We start from the raw sequence: 19137 nt of genomic DNA on the forward strand, positions 1-19137 counted from the left end.
TGTTGGGGAAAGTTACTTTTAAAAGTAATGCATTACAATATTGCATCACTCCCTAAAAAGTAACTAATTGTGTTACTTAGTTCCTTTTTATGAAAAGTAATGCATTACATTACTTTTGCGTTACTTTTTCTCTCCTGGGCTTGGCTTGCTTGTTTGTTTTTTTTGGCAAATGTTAAGGCCCTTTTACACCAAAAGCGAAATGAATAAGCCTAAGGCTGAAGGAAATGCATATCTATGCCTGTACAGTAGAGGGCGCAGCTCAAACAAACCTTTCAGCTGTGATGCCATTCTGGATTAAAGAAGAATAGGATACAGGAGAAGGATGTTCAACACTCTTATTTCTAAATCTAATCTAAAGTCATTTCTGCTTAATAGTATGGTTGAATTAGGTCAGAACCAAAGTCATTGGTTAATAAAATGAGATTAAATACATAAAGTATGTTTGTGTAATTTACTATAGTTAATTATTACAGGTTTGCATACAATTCTGAGATTGCATTTTACTGATTTGATTCATTTTGAGGAATACTGAATGTTTTTGTGCAAGTGAGATGAGTAAATGCATGTGCGCATTTAGTCTAAAACTACAATAACCATCATGTTTACACACAGCGCACACAACTCCTCTGCACTTTATTTCTCTCAACATGGGGACAGGAGAGCTGCCAGTCAGTAAATGTGAAAAAGTAACTTGTGTTACTTATTTGAAAAAGTAACTTTGATATTTTGTTGTAAATTGAAAAAGTAAAAGTAAAAAAGTACTAGTTACTTGAAAAAGTAATCTGATTATGTAACTCATTACTTTTAATGTGTTACCCTCAACACTGGATTAGTATAAAATGATTAGTGATAAAAATGTAAATTACAGTGAAAATCAAGAACTTAAAAAAAAAAAAAAAAATCAGTGGTTAAAAATCATAGACTGAGAGCATGAGCTCCTTCTGATGGTTTAGTTATGAAGAAAGTTGGAGATCCATGATATTTCTCCTGTAAATACAGAGAAAAAGTATAGCACTAAGTTACAAATAATCATATATCTTAAAATATCCAGTAATTTCTTTGGATGAAATTGTCAAAAGATTCACAGAGGATCTTAAACTTGTAAAAACCTGAATGTGTTTCACTGCTCTCTCCGTGGCATGAGCCTGAAGCAAAGTAACTGTGCATCCACCGAACCCTCCCCCTGTCATCCGACTCCCGAACACCCCATCCACCTCCAGTGCGGCCGACACCAGCTCGTCCAATTCTGGACAACTGACCTCGTAATTATCCCTAAGACAAACAATATAAACCCCAGTCAAAGAATGCATCATTAAAAGCCATTTAACCGGCAGTTACCCCCACCTATCAAACAATTGGGTTAAGCAAACAACATTTCAGTCACTGAAAAGCACTTCTAATCTTGGGATGTTTTCAAGGAGTTGACTTCTGTTAGTCTTCCAACATGAAAATCTTGCTTCGACTGTAGATGTTTACCTAAGAGAATTGTGGCTCTCCACCATCAGCCTCCCAAACTCTTTGTAATCGCCTCTCTTGAGTGCCTCGGCAGCTTGCGCTGTGCGTTCGATCTCCTCAATCACATGACGTGCGCGTTGGTACGTCACACTGTCCAGTCGATCCTTGGCAGCTATGAATAAATTCAGATTTTTTACAAAATATGTATATTTTATTATGAAATGACCTTGATTAAAGACATACATTATGGTGCCTGGTTAAAATCTTTCTGTTTCTTACCCTCCAAATCTTGCAAAGTAGCCTCTCTCAGACTTTTCTTGCCCAAAATGGCTGCTGCATCCTCACATTGTTTTCGTCTGGTGGGATACTCGCTGCCTGTGAGCGTATGTCTAACGTTGGAATTGGTGATCAGGATTACAAGTCCAGGGTCAGCTAAAGGGACAGCAGTGGCTTCCAAAGATCTGAAAAATTGCATTCAATTTTGGTAATAAATGTTTTGACATTATTTTTGAACTAAATACAACTGATTCATTCTAATCTGACAGAAGAACATTGATTAGCAAATCTACTTACCTGCAGTCAATGAGTAATGCATGGCCCTCTTTACCCAAAACAGACACAAACTGGTCCATGATGCCACAGGGCACAGCAGCGTGAGTGTGTTCAGCCTGCTGACAGGCCACTGCCTTTGCTACCTGATTCCCATCATCTGTGCAGGGGGAGAAAAGATGTTCACCATGCTTACATTTATTTGATCAAAAAAACAGTAATATTGTAAAATATTGTAAAAATTTGTGTTCCGAAGATGAATGAAGGTCTTGTGGAATGACATGAGGGTGAATAACTAAGGACAGAAATTTCATTTTTGGCTGAACTAACCCTTTAAATGCTTTGTATGGTATTAGTAAGTCAATTTCTCAATGGAAAAAAATGTATGGAAAATTTACAGAGACCATTTAAAAATTGTGAGACAGACAGAAGTGATTACCTGGACACAGCTGCTGCAGGAAGGTGTACACAGCCACTTCAAGTGAGGCTGAGCTGGAGAGTCCACCTCCTAGTGGCACACTACTGGCTATTACAGCTCTAAAGCCAGGGACGGGCCGTGCTGTGTCAAGAGAAGACATGACAGCAATACTATTAGGCTGGATCAGGTTCAGTTTAGAAATGCATGCATACTCCATTCTGCATTCTTCAGTATATATTCAATCTATGATTACTTTCAATCTAAGACAACAGTGTGCTCAGCAACTATTCTGCAAGTATTGGAAACATTGCATTAAAAAGTTAGTCCAAAGATGAACTCTCAGCATGGGCCCCTAGGGTCACATTTCCTGCTAGAGACAGACTAAATGCACACGTCCTCATTACTTCCCTCTTTTTTTTTGCCAGATAGACAAAAATGATTGCAAAAGATTACCTCTGTAGTGCTGTACAACTCCCTTTACATAATTGGCCCAGTTTGGCTGCCCTCTTAAAAGTGGGGTCAGTTCATTTGGGAGATCAAAGTCCACCATCCTGGGCTCATCAGCAGCTTCAGTCAGAGTTAAAACAGAGCACTTCTGGCCAGAAGTTTTGCTGCCCACCATAACCGTCACCATAGGCAAGGCCTGCAACCATTCAAACTAACATCAGAAAACATGTTTGTTCTGTTCCTATCACTAATTCCTATTAATGAGGAGAGTATTAATTGACCACGTTTGTCAATCTTTTAGCTACAATAGAAAGTATCATCAAGGATGTAAAAGGACAATCCATTTTCCATTGTTCAGATATCAGTTGTGCAGGATAACGTACTTAGCATACCAAACAAAGAAACAACACGTCTTAAATTTGATGCATCAGTGCTGAGGATTCTGATTCATTTCCGCGAATCGGTTCTTTCGAACAGTTTGATTTAAATGATCCGATCAAATCAACGCTGTAAAACGTCATCACAACAATTCATCAAAGGCTCAATTTATTATTATACTTTACCAACACTTGCTGTTAAATAGGATTTAGTCATGAAAGTGTCATTACCATTGGGAGGACAAATCCTTCATTATAATCTGTGTGCTCTCCGATTAAATTCACACGTCCTGGGGCGCAAACTGCAACATTTGCATCATCCCCGTCAAATGTTTCCCGGTACACACGACGAGCTTCAGAAACTAAATCTGCAACGTTTTTAACTGGACAGATGTTTGCCATTGTGGCGCAATATACTTCACGTGAAAAACAAATTCTCTGTTTTTGACAGATTCCCGTTAGCTGAAGCCATGCAACTTAAAACACGGAGCAACTCATTTACAGCAGACAATAAGCGACATAAGGTGAGTAAAACTGAATTAATCCATAAAGTTCATGTAAAAGAACAGAAACCAGCAAGTCAGGTTCAGATACTTCCTAGAAGTGTCCTGATTGGTTCAAAAAGTCATATGACACGTTTCCCAACACGCTGCAGAGGCGAGGTGCTGTTCAAACACTGTAAGAAAAAGGCCCATCAGTATCAGACTCTTTAAACAAGAAAACTTTAAGAACTTTGATAGCTTGTGAACTTTATAATACATTTGATTTTTATTTATATATATATATATATATATATATATATATATATATATATATATATATATATATATATATATATATATATATATGCATATTTTCTATCTTTGCTTTGAACTTTTATATTTACTTCCCCCTGGCATTGTTTTATTTGTTGTAATTTATTCTTTTTTTCTTTTCCTTTTTGATATTATTTCTTGACATACTGTATGTTATTGTTCTTTGAATGAAAAAAAAAAAAAACTAAGAAAAACTGTAAGTAAGAAAAACTGTAAAAGGCAAATATCCATGAAATTTCATTACAGACCAAGATAGAATTATAATAACATGTGCTTGGACATTCAAATAAAAGGTTTTAGTTTATATTTTATGAAACCACACTGAAAGATACAAGTTATTGCGTTGATGACTCTTCATATATTTAAAGGCATCAATAAAACATTAATTAAAGCTCCATTTTAAAGACATTCATTGAGGGTTATGTTTTCATATATCTATATCTATATATATATATATATATCTATATATCTATATATATATATATATATATATATATATATATATATATATATATAACATTCAACTGTCAGAACTATCTACAAAACACTTTATTAACAATTTTCACAGGCTTTAAATAGCTTATTATTTGTGACACTTTTCTCCTACAGTAACTGTTACAATGAAACAGAAATAGATCACATTACATTTTTGGACATAATCCATAAAATGGATTTACATTAATGAAACGTATGGCACGATCCCTACAAATGCAGCTTTAGGGTCTTGTATCATATTTTAAGAGCTTTAACCCTTATTAAAGCCATCAAATATTTTTGAAAACAAAATAATGTGTTTCATTTTGGTGCATATAAAACATCAGTGTATGCATAAACACATTGCATAATCTTTAAGAGGATCTAAAAATACTAACATTCATTGAGTGTTATTTACTCCTTTATACAGTGAGACAACAGGACGTATTGCTAACCAAATGTACTTACACAAATCCATCCAGAACCAAATTTATAAACAATGAAGTTTGTTAACATCATAATATTACATTTTCATGTATTACACACGTTTAATTTGAATTCATGCAAATAATGAATTCTCTGAGCTAGTGATTATTTCCTTCTCAATCTGTGGAACCCTTTCCTGCTGCTGAGCCCTTAACTGTCTTTGAGGTCTTGGCTTTGGCAGGCTTGACAGGTTTCTCACTTGTTTCTTTGAGTTCAAACTCCTCGGTTTCCTCCGTGCTGTTATTCTTGTCCACTTTCACCTTACGAATTTTCTGCTTTCCCTTCACAGGAGGAGAGAAGGTAAGCGAGGCTTTATTAAATTCTAAGGGAAAGATCCCCACGTCCCCATCAAAGCGGTTCTTGGCCACCTGAAGGGACCTTCGGCCAGGACATGTCACCAATTTCTTCTCCTGAAGGATGAGCACGTTATCTGCCTCTTGACTGGCCTGACATGAGGAAAACAATACATTAGACCTGGTAGATGTTCTTATAATAGTAGTAGTTTAGATTTTAAAGCCATGTCATAATTTGAGGCTATCTTCATTACAAAAAATACAAGAGTTGCATTAATACAATAAAAATAAAAACCAAACAAAAAGAAAAATACAGCAGTTAACATTATATAAGATGTTTTATATTTACATATCATACAAATTCTAAAACCTTTTCTGGTAAAATCTTACTAAACAAGTCCTTAAGTTAGTTTACTACATAAAAAGTATATTTATATATGTATAATATATATAAATGGAAACTAAGCATATATATGTAAAAATCTGTAAACGTTTACTCAACTAAAGTTGCAGAGGAATAAACATGCAAACATGTTCTTTATCTACCAACCTTGGCTGTGCCAAAAATGGATGCTGTCTGCAGTTCTTTATCATCCTCTTCTTTCCGAGGGTGGATAATTAAAGTCACGTGACAGCAGCTGTTTGTGGCAAACTTCCTGAAGGCTCCAATTATGTGGTCTTGTACTGCAAATCTGAGGAAAAAAAAAACATATGTAAGAATACATTATTATTAGTAGTAATCCATGTGTGTGTGTGTGTGTATATATATTATATATATATATATGTGTGTGTGTCTAAATTATGAATAAATGTTCCCACATATTTGGGAAAATTGTAATTAGCTGATTAAGTGGTAAGGAGGACTTAAAAAAATCATTTTATAGAAATCTGACTCAGAAAGAAAAAAAATCAAGCTGAAGAAATATATAATATGATAACGGAGTATAACTAGAAAAATGAATAATGAATATAGAATTTCCATAACTATTCAAGATTTCATTAATTTCCATGACTTTTCCAAGCATGGTAATCACACTTTTGAAATTCCTCTATATTTCAGGACCATGGGAGCTCTGAATAAATAGCATATTAAAATTGTTGCCTCACTTGTCTAGAGACAGGTTCTCTTGGCCCATCATAAACTGCAGGTTGTCAATGATCACATGACTGATGTCATACAGGTAAACAGCATGCTGCATGGTATCCAAAACAGTCCTGCACAGGGACAAAAATAGCAGATCATGATAAGAAGCTGGTCCTCAACAAAAGGAAAATATCAAAATCATTCCAGTGTTTTTTTTTAAATAACAGCTATATTAAAAATCCATAAGACTTGCAATATAATACCTATTTACAATCAAAAGTATGGCAATGATTTACTTGATGTTCTGCTGTCCATGGAAGGTCATAAAGTAGAGAGGCAGGTCCTCAAACTTATCAGCCCACATGTCATATTGGTCCAGGTTCTCCTCCAGCCTTTGCCTGGCAAACTGGGTCAGCATAATTTTGGCCAGGCGCACATTGTTGATTTCAAAGCTGCCCCATAATGTGTTGACACCCTGCATGCACAGATCTAGAGCACACTCGCTGATGAAGGTGGTTTTTCCACTGCCTGTGGGACCTACATATACAAATATACACATAAAAATAAATACAAAAATTATATATGTCAATTTATTGTTTATATAATATTTATGCACATATTTTTTTTTGTTTATTTTATATTTTACACATTTATATAATAATAAAAATAATAATTATTATAAATATTAATTTTTACATTTATTTAATATTTAAATAATACATTTTTGAAGAAAAATTTTTAGAGTGCAATTAAGAAATACAAAGCAATCCTGTGTTGACTGTACCTGTAAAAACTGTCAGCTCCCCCTTGCGATGACCTTTAAGGATTCGATTGAGCTCAAGGAATCGAGACCACTGTATCCCAGCCACCTGCTCCACATTAGCCAGTTCCCCGTACACATCCTCCCGTAACTGTTTGAAGGACACAATGGACTTGTGGGCAGCAGGGATGGAAGCCTTGACAATTCGCACCAAGTTCCTGGCCTGGGCCAAAGCCTCACTGGGGCACGGCTGAAACTCCCCTGGCCGAATCAGAGAGCAGCGTTTCAGTCCAAGTTTCCTGGAGAATATTTTTGAGGCTTCCCAGGAGCGCATATCTCCCCCCAGCCACAGTGTGACTTTCTTGAATTGCTCCAGATAAGGCAGGAGGATGGGGGGCAGACAGCTTACACCCCGCGGCAAGGCCAAAGACGGAAGACCGGTAGCCTGACTCACTGCCATGCTGTCCACCTCACGTCCCGTGAGCACAACCTCACCATCTTTCCGTCCTATTAAAGGCAGGCCGAAAAGGTTGTGGTACCTGGAGACTTTTGGAACCGTGGCTTCAGTGTAGACCACCTGTCTGTCATCTTTCATGGCAGCAGAAAGCAATTTAACACCCCGGAGGCTCGAGTCACGTCCACTAAACCAGGGGAACACCAAACTCTTGGTGGGTTTGAAGAACCTGACCCCAAATTTCTTCAGTGTGGCATTGGTGAGTTTACCGATCTGGAACATGGTTTTAACAAGCTGCACTTCCTCCTCCAGGAGGTCAGAAAAAGGCACAGAGCTGCTCCATATTCTTTGCACCTCCTTCATCTCCATCTCTCTTTCTTCTTGCTCCTCCAAGCTCTCAGGAAACCCCAGTAGCACATTAGGGCTGATGGACGTCTGACCCTCATTCAACATCACCTCAATGCAATCCTGGAGGTCCTCCCAGCTCCCTTCCACTAAAGTTTCTTTACACAGAAACTGTCCGGTGGTTTTATCGATAAACAGCGAGTAGTTCTCTCTTCCAGATCCCTCAGGTACTGGTTCCAGAAAAATACTAGGAGCATGTAAGCAGCTGTAGCCATCATGGAAAGGTATATCTTTAGAACGAAGATACTGCTTGATATCAGTCACTGTTAGGGGCTGGACAGGGAAATCGATGATAGACTTTGCATCTTTTCTCAATGTTCTGCAGAAATATAAGGCAACATGGGGTCTTAATCGCTTTTCAAAAGAGTTCTGCAGGACTGGCTTAAAGCATGGCTGGTAAAAAGACAGATATCTCCAGGGAGGAAGATGAGAGGGTTTACAAGGACTACAGCCCGTCCCCAGCAAGAGACAGCCTGCCCCCCTGAGAAACCTGCTCCTCCACATTTGATGTTAATTCAGGACATCAGACCTGCATTGATTGTAGAAAATTTGCACAATTACAATATGCAGTTTAAAAAAATGTGGCTGAAACAAAACAAGAAAAAACTTTCCTGTGAAATTGTGATAAAATTATTTCAATATTTAAAACTGAGAATATCAAAATATTAAGATAATTAGATGGGATCAAGAAAATGTACTACATAACAGCAATTATATATATATATATATATATATATATATATATATATATATATATATATATATATATATACATATATCATTAATGCATTTTTGCAAATGTCACGAAACTCAACAATGAATGCACATTAACTACTACGGATTTATTGATTAGATTTGTTATAAAGCGTCACCAAAAATAACTGTATACCGTATATGCATGACCCCTAACGTTATAACTCAACAATTATATATGTGTATCCATAAAATTAATAATGCCAGTGAAGAGAAACATTGGCCGGATATATATCCAAGAAACGCACCGTAAACATTTGACATAAACTTACAAAACAGTAAGAAGGGCGCCAAACTGTTATCATGTGTCTGCATGTCCCACTAAACACGAGGTCCGAACTCCAAAATACTTCCGTGTGAAACATGAAACTCTTGTCGTAGTGTGTCAAAACAAAGCGAATTACACTGTGAAGCTTCAAATCGTAATAAACATGTCTTTATAAATAAGTAAGCTGTCACGTTCAAATAATTTGTTATAAAGTTGCTGGGAACTTTCTGTCTGATACAAAGGTATATTTCAGTCACATCTGATGCGCAGCTTCTATTTCCACCCGGACGACAATTTGTAACGTACCTGACATTACACATGTCTTCTGTAGGCTGTCCTCTAAATATAATCATTTAAAATTACTCTAAACAATTCTGACAGCAATCAGAGAGTAAGTTGAACTGAATGTAGGAACTCTGAAGAGGTGGACATGACTGCTCGAGGAACACCGAGTCGTTTTTTACAAAGCGTTCTTCACAATGGAGTGGGTCGCTATGTTTGTCAGCTAAAGCGAATATCTCTGATCTTCTCAAAGAAAGGACAGGGCTCTTTAGGAGTCAGGTGGGTTTATCATGTATAATAACAGTGTACATAAACTACCCATAGAATATTCACGTTGTATGGACAGTGAATATCTGATTATTTGTTGTATTTTTTTAGTTAGTATGTCCGAGATAATATAACATAATGGATCATATAACGTCTTAATATTCAGAAATAAAATGTAAATTGTCTGGGGCTTAATGATAGAATAATGTGAATATTTATATATGTAAGTATGTGACATTTATTTTTTTATTTGAAATCCTACATTTTTTTTTTAAATTAATGTTAAATGTTGTTTAGTATATGTAATACAGTTTGTTACAAATATTTTGAGGTAATTTAAGTACCACGTTTCAGTGAGATCATTTGACATTGTGCATAATTTGTGTCGCTTATTGTAAATTATTTATTTCTAATGATATATATTCCTCCAGGGATTTCATTGAGGAAGGTGTGGTGGATTTTGCCAAAAATAACCCAGGAACTGTGATTTACATCTCTCCTCAGTCCTGCAGAATTCCTAAAATAGTAGCCGAATATTGTAAGTCTGACCTTCTGTCATGTTTTATTATGTTTTAATCTGCAGGCTTACAGGTTCACCATATTGTTGTTTCCTGCAGTATTGACTACATGTTTATACAATTTGAATTTGTCAAATATTTATATTAAATACCAGTGAACTCACTGTTTTAATTTGATCTATGCAGTGAACGGTAATGTGAAGGAGGAGACGATCACCAACAAAACGTCGCAGCAAATTGCCGAACTTATAACCAAGATGTCTAACCAGTCAGGACTGGACATCATCCGCATTCGAAAACCCTTCCACACAGACAGTCCCAGTATCCAGGGCCAGTGGCACCCCTTTACAAATCGACCCCCCAGCATCGAGCCAGTGGGCCAACAGACAAAATAAGGACTTTGCTTTGTATTTATTTCCAGATTGCTGTGCTGACCTGTTGGATGAGCTGTGAACTTCCTGCCACAGCATGAAAATCAACACAAATTCAACAGTACTATGATAATTTAGATGTTTTAAGCAGTGAACTGTTACTGGACTGTTAAAGATACTTTCTGTTTGATGAATTACAACAGATTATTATGGCTTGATAAAGTTTATACAGCAATTAAATTCCTTATAAGATGCCCATCCACTGAGAAATATAACTGTTGCCATTGGGAAATAAAGTTTTGAACCTAAAATGCTTTTTTTCCTGATTTATTTTGACATTATTACACTAGTTTAGATGTCAAGCTTTTTTCAAAATGTTTGTTTCCCCAAAAGACTTTCAGTGAAAAGTTATTAAAAGAACAATTTTTTTTCTTTGTGTACATTTTAACCCTTTCACACATAGGTCATTACAGTGCATAGTTAATTAAAAGCCATTTTCTTGCGTAAGCATTGGCATAGTTGCATATCAAACACTAGAGTGGATTCTAGTGGATCGTTGAAATCCGATGGCTCCGTGAGGCCTGCATAGCCAGCAATGACATTTCCTCTCTCAAGATCCATTAATGTACTAAAAACATATTTAAATCACTTAGTGTGAGTACAGTGGTTAAATATTAATATTATAAAGTGACGAGAATATTTTTGGTGCGCCAAAAAAACAAAATAACGACTTATTTAGTGATGGCCGATTTCAAAACACTGCTTCAGGAAGCTTCGGAGAGTTATGAACCAATGTACCGAATCATGATTCAGATCGCGTGTCAAACTGCCAACGGCTGAAATCACGTGACTTTGGCGCTCCGAACAGCAGATTCGTAACTCTCCGAAGCTTCATGAAGCAGTGTTTTGAAATCGGCCATCACTAAATAAGTCGTTATTTTGTTTTTTTGGCGCACCAAAAATATTCTCATCGCTTTTAATATTAATATTGAACCACTGTACTCAAATGTAAATATGTTTTTAGTACCTTTATGGATCTTGAGAGAGGAAATGTCATTGCTGGCTATGGAGGCCTCACGGAGCCATCGGATTTCAACTAAAATATATTAATTTGTGTTCCGAAGATTAACGAAGGTCTTACAGGTGTGGAACGGCATGAGGGTAAGTAATAAATAACAAAATTTTCATTTTTGGGTGAACTTACCCTTTAAGTGACAATATTTGCCCCCTAAATTGATTTTCCAGTGTGTGTTTTTACCTTTATGAATAACTTTATACAATAAATAATGTTTTGAATAAAAACTATTCAATAGAGAAATATGCAATGATGGTAAAACGAAGCGATACTTATAAATATTAAACTAAAACCGTCAGTATGTCACTGTTTTTATGAGTGAGTCATCGAGTCATTAATTCAGTAACGAAGCAAGAGGTTGAGAATGAATCATTGACTCTCACGATTCATTCAAAGCCGCAGCCGCATTGTAGTTCTGCCGTGGTTTTCGTTAGAAATATTTTTTCGTTGTAAAATAGAGTAAATACTGACAGTACTGTGTTTAAAATGTACGTTTTGTTTTTTTGACCTGTTGTATAATAGTGTCACGTTTGCAGTCGTGGATATTTGGGAACAATATTGCATTCTTGCTCGTTAAACACAAGAACTCACACAAGGTATGTTTTTGTATCGAAGAAAGTCTGCGTCTTAAATCGATATCAATCCACTATCTGTGTCTATATTTTTTTTCTTCATGCGAGTAAGTGCTAAATGCCCACTTTTACAAAGATGCAATGTTCGACAATCATATCCATGCTGCTTCTGTGGATGCAGTCAGTTTTGACTGCAAAAGATGAGGTAATTTGATTACATGTAATGGATTTACGTCAGTTAGAAATACATGCTCGGTTATAGTATTGTTTTAAGGTATGGTAGAGTTAAATGAACTACTTAGCATTTTGTTCGCGTACCCCCTTTTGTCACCTCACGTCCCCCCAGGGGTAGACCTAAGCGTAGGCCTACCCCAGTTTGAGAACCACTGTCCTAGGAGACTCTTTCAGGTAAAAAAAATAAAAAAATAAATAAAAATGTAACATCAAATAACATCTAAGGAGTCATATCACTGTTAAATTTTGCAAGTATTGATTTTAGATTGGGAGGAAATTTTGATTAATAATCTGTCTGCTAAATTGGACATTATGCATCATATTTCAGCTACATTTCATACTATTACTGTGACTGTTGTTCTTGAAAATAAAGGGTTAGTTCACCCAAAAATGAAATTTCTGTCATTAATTACTCACCCTCATGTCGTTCCACACCCGTAAAACCTTCGTTCGTCTTCAGTAATTAAAGTGCTGTTAATGAGGGAGTCAGAGAGCCATTGGATTTCATCAAAAACATCTTAAATTGTGTCCGAAGATGAACTAAGGTCTTACAGGTTTGGAACAACATGAGGGTGAGTAATTAATGACAGAATTTTCATTTTTGGGTGAACTAACCCTTTAATATGCAGTAACTTTTTTGGCTGTAAATAAATGTATTTGTGCTATTAGATTGTAATTTGCAATTACGGCAAAAAAGTAATTTGATTGCATAAAGCATGTTACTTGAAAAGCATTACTATACTAGTTACATCAAAAAGTAATCTGATTATGTAATGCACGTTACTTGTAATACGTTACAACAAAAAAAGTAATCTGATTACTTTATGCATGTTACTTGTAATGCATTACCCCAACACTGCTCATTTCAGCTGAGATTTAAAAACACCTGTTTTAGTTTTTCTACAGTCAGAAAACATCAATAGATCAATGTAGATTCCAGTCTAAGGATTTCTCAGAGAGGAGAGATAAATTTGTCCATTTTGAATATAATCAGAATTATCAGCTAATAAGGGTAAATCACCATACTCTGGTAGATTGGAGGGAGCATGAGCGTTATCTATATACAGGTGCTGGTCATATAATTAGAATATCGTGAAAAAGTTCATTTTTTATTGTAAATTATTTTAAAAAATGAAACTTTCATTTATACTAGATTCCCTACATGTAAAGTAAAACATTTCAAAAGTGTTTTTTTTTTTTTTAATTTGTTGATTAGAGCGTACAGCTCATGAAAGTCCAAAATCCAGTATCTCAAAATATTAGAATATTTACATTTGATTTTCATTAAATGACCATCCCTACAGTATAAATTCCGGGTATCTCTTGTTCTTTGAAACCACACTAATGGGGAAGACTGCTGACTTGGCAATGGTCCAGGAGACAATCATTGACACCCTCCACAAAGAGAGTAAGTCACAGATGGTCATTACTGAATGTGGTGGCTGTTTACAGAGTGATGTATCAAAGCATATTAAATGCAAAGTTGACTAGAAGGAAGAAATTGGGTAGGCAAAGGTGCACAAGCAACAGGGATGACCGCAAGCTTGAGAATACTGTCAAGTAAAGCCGATTCAAACACATGGGAGAGCTTCACAATGAGTAGAATGAAGCCGGAGTCAGCGCATCAAGAGTCACCACACTCGGACATCTTCAGGAAAAGGACTACCAAGCCACTTCTGAAACAGAAACAACGTCAGAAGCATCTTACCTGGGCTAAGGAGAAAAAGAACTGGGTAGCGTTTCCCAAAAGCATCGTAAGCCTAAGATGATCGTAGCTCCATTGGTTTCAATGGAGCTACGATCAACTTAAGCTTACGATGCTTTTGGGAAACGCAGCCCTGGACAGTGAACAGTGGTCGAAAGTCCTCTTTTCAGATAAAAGTAAATTTTGCATTTCATGTTGAAATCATGGTCCCACAGTCTGAAGGAAGACTGGAGAGGCACAGAATCCAAGCTGCTTAAAGTCTAGTGGGAAGTTTCTGAAGTTAGTAATGATTTGGGGGGCCGTGACATCTGCTGGTGTTGGTCCATTGTGTTTTATCAAGTGCAAAGTCAACGCAGCCATCTTCCAGGAGATTTTGGAGCACTTAATGCTTCCATCTGCTGACAAGCTTTATGGAGATGCTGATTTCCTTTTCCAGCAGGACTTTAGCACCTGCCCACAGTGCAAAAACCACTTCCAAGTGGTTTGCTGACCATGATATTATTGTGTTTTATTGGCCAGCCAACATGCCTGACCCCTGAATCTATGGGATATTTTCAAGAGAAAGATGAGAAACAGTCGATCCAACAATATACAGATGATCTGAAGGCTCAATAGTGCCTCAGCAGTGCCACAGGATGATCACTTCCATGCCACACTTCACTGATGCTTTAATTTGTGCTAAGAGCAAGTCATTTGCTGTAATATGTGCTGCCGACCAAGTATTGAGTGTACAAATGAACATACTTTAAAGAACTTGAACTTTTCTGTTTTGAAAATCCATTTTTTGATTGATCTTAGGAAATATTCTAATATTTTGAGATACTAGATTTTGGACTTTCATGAGCTGTACGCTCTAATCATCAAAATTAAAAAAAAAAAAAAAACTTTTGAAATGTTTTACTTTACATGTAGGGAATCTAGAATATATGAAGTTTCATTTTTAAAAATAATTTACAATAAAAAAATGAACTTTTTCACGATATTCTAATTATATGACCAGCACCTGTAGTGTGAGTTGGGTTTCCACAGAGTTGTACCTTCACTGGTTGTAGAGATCTTTGATGGAATCAGGTCCTTATGTTCTGATATAAAGTTCAACTTGTTGTATGAAGTTCTTCTCTGCTGGTCAAATGCAACAAACTCAATTGCGTTTGCAATAATTGAAGCTGTATTATATTTTTTGTATATATTTGATAGTTTTCACATGATTTTATATCATTTTATTAATTGGTTTGTTAAATACATACAATTTTACTGTGCTATTACTGTATTATGTTTAATACAGTATCTCTTTAGGTAAAACAAAATGGACATCTGAAAATCTCTTTGTAAACTGGGTAAAAAAAAAAAAAATCTAATCTGGTTTTTCATGCCCTAAGAGCAATAAAAACATGTAGGGGAAAAATCCTGACCATGGTTATCATAATCCATGCATGAAAGGGTTAATAAACTAAGAACCATTTTCCACTATAAAAGTTTGCTTGGATGCAAAAGGTTCTTCATGGAACCATTAATGCCAATAAAGAAACAGAAAATTATTCTTGACAGAATAAGTCTTTGTCAGTACTCAGTAATAAGTCAAGGTATCTCATCTTTGTTTAAAAAAAAAAAAGTCAATTCATTGAATGATTTTGCAGGCCCATTACAATGGTAACAACTGGCATCTGTTACACAGAACAGAAATTTGGGGTCAGAAAGTATAGGAAATCATACTATTGCAAGGCTGTAACCACATATTTCTGATTTTGTGGAACACGAATGTAATCATTTTAGAATTAACCATTAAAAAGTCTTATTGGTTGATTATTAATCAGAATATTAGGGAAGAAGTGTTTCCCCCTCAATATCTATGTTGGTTATAGTCGTGTTGATGGCGGAAGCTGAGAAACCGACATGCATTGTGTGCGTTTAATCTACTGTGACAGTGACACAAAGCTTAAGGACATGGGAGAAATGCTTTTCTCACTCCCACGTATTACTGGCAAAAAAGCAGTAAACACAGTATGCCACAGACCTTGATCAGGTTGGGGGTGGGAACATTAGAATATGTTGGCTGTAATCAGTATCAACAGTTTTGGCACTTCATTTTTTTTACCGTTAACTCTGTTAACAAAACGTTACGGACCACTACGGGTAACATTTAGTGCACAATATGACTTCTGTAAGCTTAGTTGTTTTCTTGCGGCTGCAGCTCGAACAGCAAGGTAGAACAACTGACCAGCAAGGTGGAACAACCAATCCATCTCCGTTTCCACGGAGATGGATTGGTTGCTGGGTAGTAACCTAGCAAGATAACCTGAGGCTGGGCATCTAATCAATGTAAGCCATGTTTTAATGAATCAGTTCACAAGAGAGAAGTATATTTATTATGTCCCATTTATTACAACCAGATGAGACTAGGGCTCTGATCACATCTTTTCTCCCCAGTGAAAACCAGCTTGACCTATTATGTGGATTAAAGAAAGTTCTAAATTAAGAGCTGTGTTGCTAAGTAACGGATACAAGGGGGACATACCAACAGGCCCGATACAGATGGGGATCTGGGTAAAATCTCCTACTGTGACAGCTAGTCAGAGGTTTCTTTCTTGCATGCAGAATGATCTTTAACCTTAGGGGTGCACAAGATACAGAAGCAGTAATAATGATTATAAATGCTTTAATAGGATGTACACATCAGATCTCATTTTGTAAGTATAAGCTCTAAAACATTGAACCAATATGCACCCGAATACACACCATGACTGACATGTAAGCATAGCAAAAACTTTGGGAAAATATTAAGTGCAAATCGTTCTGTGTGATTATAGGGAAGGCAGTGGATATTCACAAATACAAAGACAGCTAATATTTCAATCATGATGAATCACAGTTTATAACTAGAAGTACACCATAGGCATACAGCACTTAAATACATGTTAATATTGTGAACAAATCATCAGTGCACGCTATTCCACAAAAAAAAGTTTATCTTCGTATCTTTTTACACCTTTTCATCTGACGTCCCTAATGCTCTTATGCTCACATTGCATTTATTTGATAAAAAATACAGTATAACAGTAATATTGTGAAATTTTATTACATTTTAAAATAGCTGTTTGCTATTTTAATGTTTTAAAATGTAATTTGTTCCTGTGATGGCAAAGCTGAATTTTCAGCATCGTTACTGCAGTCTTCAGTGTCACATGATCCTTCAGAAATCAATGTTTTCAATGTTGAAAAACAATTGTGCTGCTTAATATGTTTCTGGAAACTGTGATACACTTTTTAAGGATTCATCCTTGGAATAAAAGTATTAATTAATTAAAAAAAAAATACATTACTGACCCTAAACGTCTGAACAATAGTGCCTGTTTTACCCTTGTATAATGACTTAATGTATTTATATCAGTGAAATGCATTTTTGATGTAACATCAACGTACTGACTCATAAATGCAACAGAAATGAGTCTTAACAGAGACTTTTTTTAAATGTTACTTTGTAACATTTAGGGTATGTTTACACGACAACGATGTACTAAAAATGGAAAAGTTTTTTTCTTTGTACAGATGACAACGTTATCAAAACCATCCCATTCAAACGGATCCGCTAGAATGACTAAAAAGGCTGTATTACGCATGCCAGACAGATTAAGTATTTTGCGATGTCACTTAGTAAAGAAAGATTACACACCTGCGCATATGCATTCTTTATACAGAGCACTCGCACCAAACACACATACCTATCCACCTTACTTTATAGTTTACTGCACTTTGATATTCTTCTTCTTATTAAAGTCCCTTTAAGATAAGTCATCTCAATCGGTGGCCATCTTTGAAACGCCTCTTGGGCATGCAAGTGCAGCTCCTATCTCTTTGAATTTCTGTTCGCCAACCTTTCAATTAAATTTCATATTTGAAAGCACCAATGAAATCTGACAACAACTGTCTCATTTTGTTTCTAAACGCTTGAATCATGACAAAAAAAAAAAAAACATTTTTCAGGCTTGTTCAAGCTAACGCGCATGCGCAGTACTAAGCACATCTGACTATTTCTATAGGGTATAGGTGCGTTCACGACACCTCGTAATTCCTGTAATTACGAGATTCTGGCTTGTAAAAAGTGTTCATGTCCTCGTAGAGCTTGTAATTACAGCTTATAGGCTGGGAGTTTTCTAAAAGCTCCCATGTGTACCACGTTGCCGCTGTACCACCTGACCGCTGTAGATTCATTTAGGCGTTGATAGTGGTGCCATAGAAACGCATAATTTCCAGTCAGATGACGTGAACAGCTCAGAATATAATGTCATGTGTTGTCATCACAAGATTCCGGTAAATACGGTGTGATGTGAACGCAGCATATATGTCGAACGTCACATGACCAAACCGGAAAACTGTTTTCATTGCATCCGCTTATCAGAGAAAATGTTAACGAACTGACGGCATATCTATGGACTTTAAAGGTAATCAGCGAAACTACCTAGTTCACATTGTTATAGGTGTTTTATTCTATTAAATATCTAAACGTTAGTGTGAAGAAGAAAAATTAAAAAAGCTTTTAAATATCAATCTGCATATGAGGGGGACATCAGTTATGCTCATCTTTGCATGCTCTTTTTAAGTTATCTTGAATAAAACAACAACTTTTTCATGAAGCAAATACAAAAGACCTAAACCGGAAGTGATCTGATCTGTTTTACAGAATACGGAAGTTAGATTGTTCCTAGAGGAACTGGAGCTTCTAACGGCCACTGCAGTGATGCAATGACTTTACCAATTGGCGGTTGGCTCTTATTTAGAAGCGGGACTTATTCTGCCATATTGTGCGTTGCATTTTCTCCCATTCATAATAATACAAGTGCACCGTCTTTCTATTTATAAAGTCTGTTATTATTTCCGTGTAGCGGCTAATAAATTGGAAGTCTCACACATTTACAGAAATACTTTAATCCACATTGATAAATAAGGTGGATAGACTAATCATGTAATACGCATGTGGCTGCCGCCACCGTTTTCACAGATTCGCATTTTTGCAGTTTACATGGAGACGATAATGGTATCGTTTTCAAAAACTTGCACTTTGAAACCCATTTTAAAAA

The 19137-nt window shown here is 36.1% G+C and overlaps 3 protein-coding genes across 5 annotated transcripts; 1 reads left to right on the top strand and 2 right to left on the bottom strand.

Moving 5' to 3' along the window:
- Positions 1–781: 781 nt before the first annotated feature.
- Positions 782–3893, bottom strand: galk1 (galactokinase 1). 2 transcript variants are annotated; one of them, XM_048171356.1, is made up of 8 exons: positions 3478–3893; positions 2876–3065; positions 2444–2563; positions 2029–2164; positions 1735–1916; positions 1477–1627; positions 1110–1272; positions 782–987 (listed from the first exon to the last, which is right to left on the bottom strand). In XM_048171356.1, exons 1-8 carry the CDS (start codon positions 3646–3648, stop codon positions 916–918), a joined length of 1185 nt encoding a protein of 394 aa, XP_048027313.1. In that variant the 5' UTR covers positions 3649–3893; the 3' UTR covers positions 782–915. The 2 variants fall into 2 exon arrangements, with proteins under 2 accessions (XP_048027313.1, XP_048027314.1); XM_048171357.1 differs by lacking the exon at positions 3478–3893 and adding an exon at positions 3253–3370.
- A 704-nt stretch (positions 3894–4597) lies between these two features.
- twnk (twinkle mtDNA helicase) lies at positions 4598–9176 on the bottom strand. Of its 2 annotated transcripts, none has more exons than XM_048170901.1 (6): positions 9043–9176; positions 7183–8546; positions 6695–6935; positions 6422–6529; positions 5865–6006; positions 4598–5467 (listed from the first exon to the last, which is right to left on the bottom strand). In XM_048170901.1, exons 2-6 carry the CDS (start codon positions 8519–8521, stop codon positions 5138–5140), a joined length of 2160 nt encoding a protein of 719 aa, XP_048026858.1. In that variant the 5' UTR covers positions 8522–8546; positions 9043–9176; the 3' UTR covers positions 4598–5137. The 2 variants fall into 2 exon arrangements, with proteins under 2 accessions (XP_048026858.1, XP_048026859.1); XM_048170902.1 differs by having other exon boundaries at positions 9019–9081.
- A 95-nt stretch (positions 9177–9271) lies between these two features.
- On the top strand, positions 9272–10787 carry mrpl43 (mitochondrial ribosomal protein L43). The gene is made up of 3 exons (XM_048170903.1): positions 9272–9599; positions 10019–10125; positions 10292–10787. The coding sequence occupies exons 1-3, from the start codon at positions 9469–9471 to the stop codon at positions 10498–10500; spliced, it is 447 nt and encodes a 148-aa protein (XP_048026860.1). The 5' UTR covers positions 9272–9468; the 3' UTR covers positions 10501–10787.
- Positions 10788–19137: the final 8350 nt, after the last annotated feature.

Source organism: Megalobrama amblycephala, linkage group LG20 (genome assembly GCF_018812025.1).
Source record: "Megalobrama amblycephala isolate DHTTF-2021 linkage group LG20, ASM1881202v1, whole genome shotgun sequence".
In the NCBI taxonomy this organism is placed as follows: Eukaryota; Metazoa; Chordata; class Actinopteri; order Cypriniformes; family Xenocyprididae; genus Megalobrama; species Megalobrama amblycephala.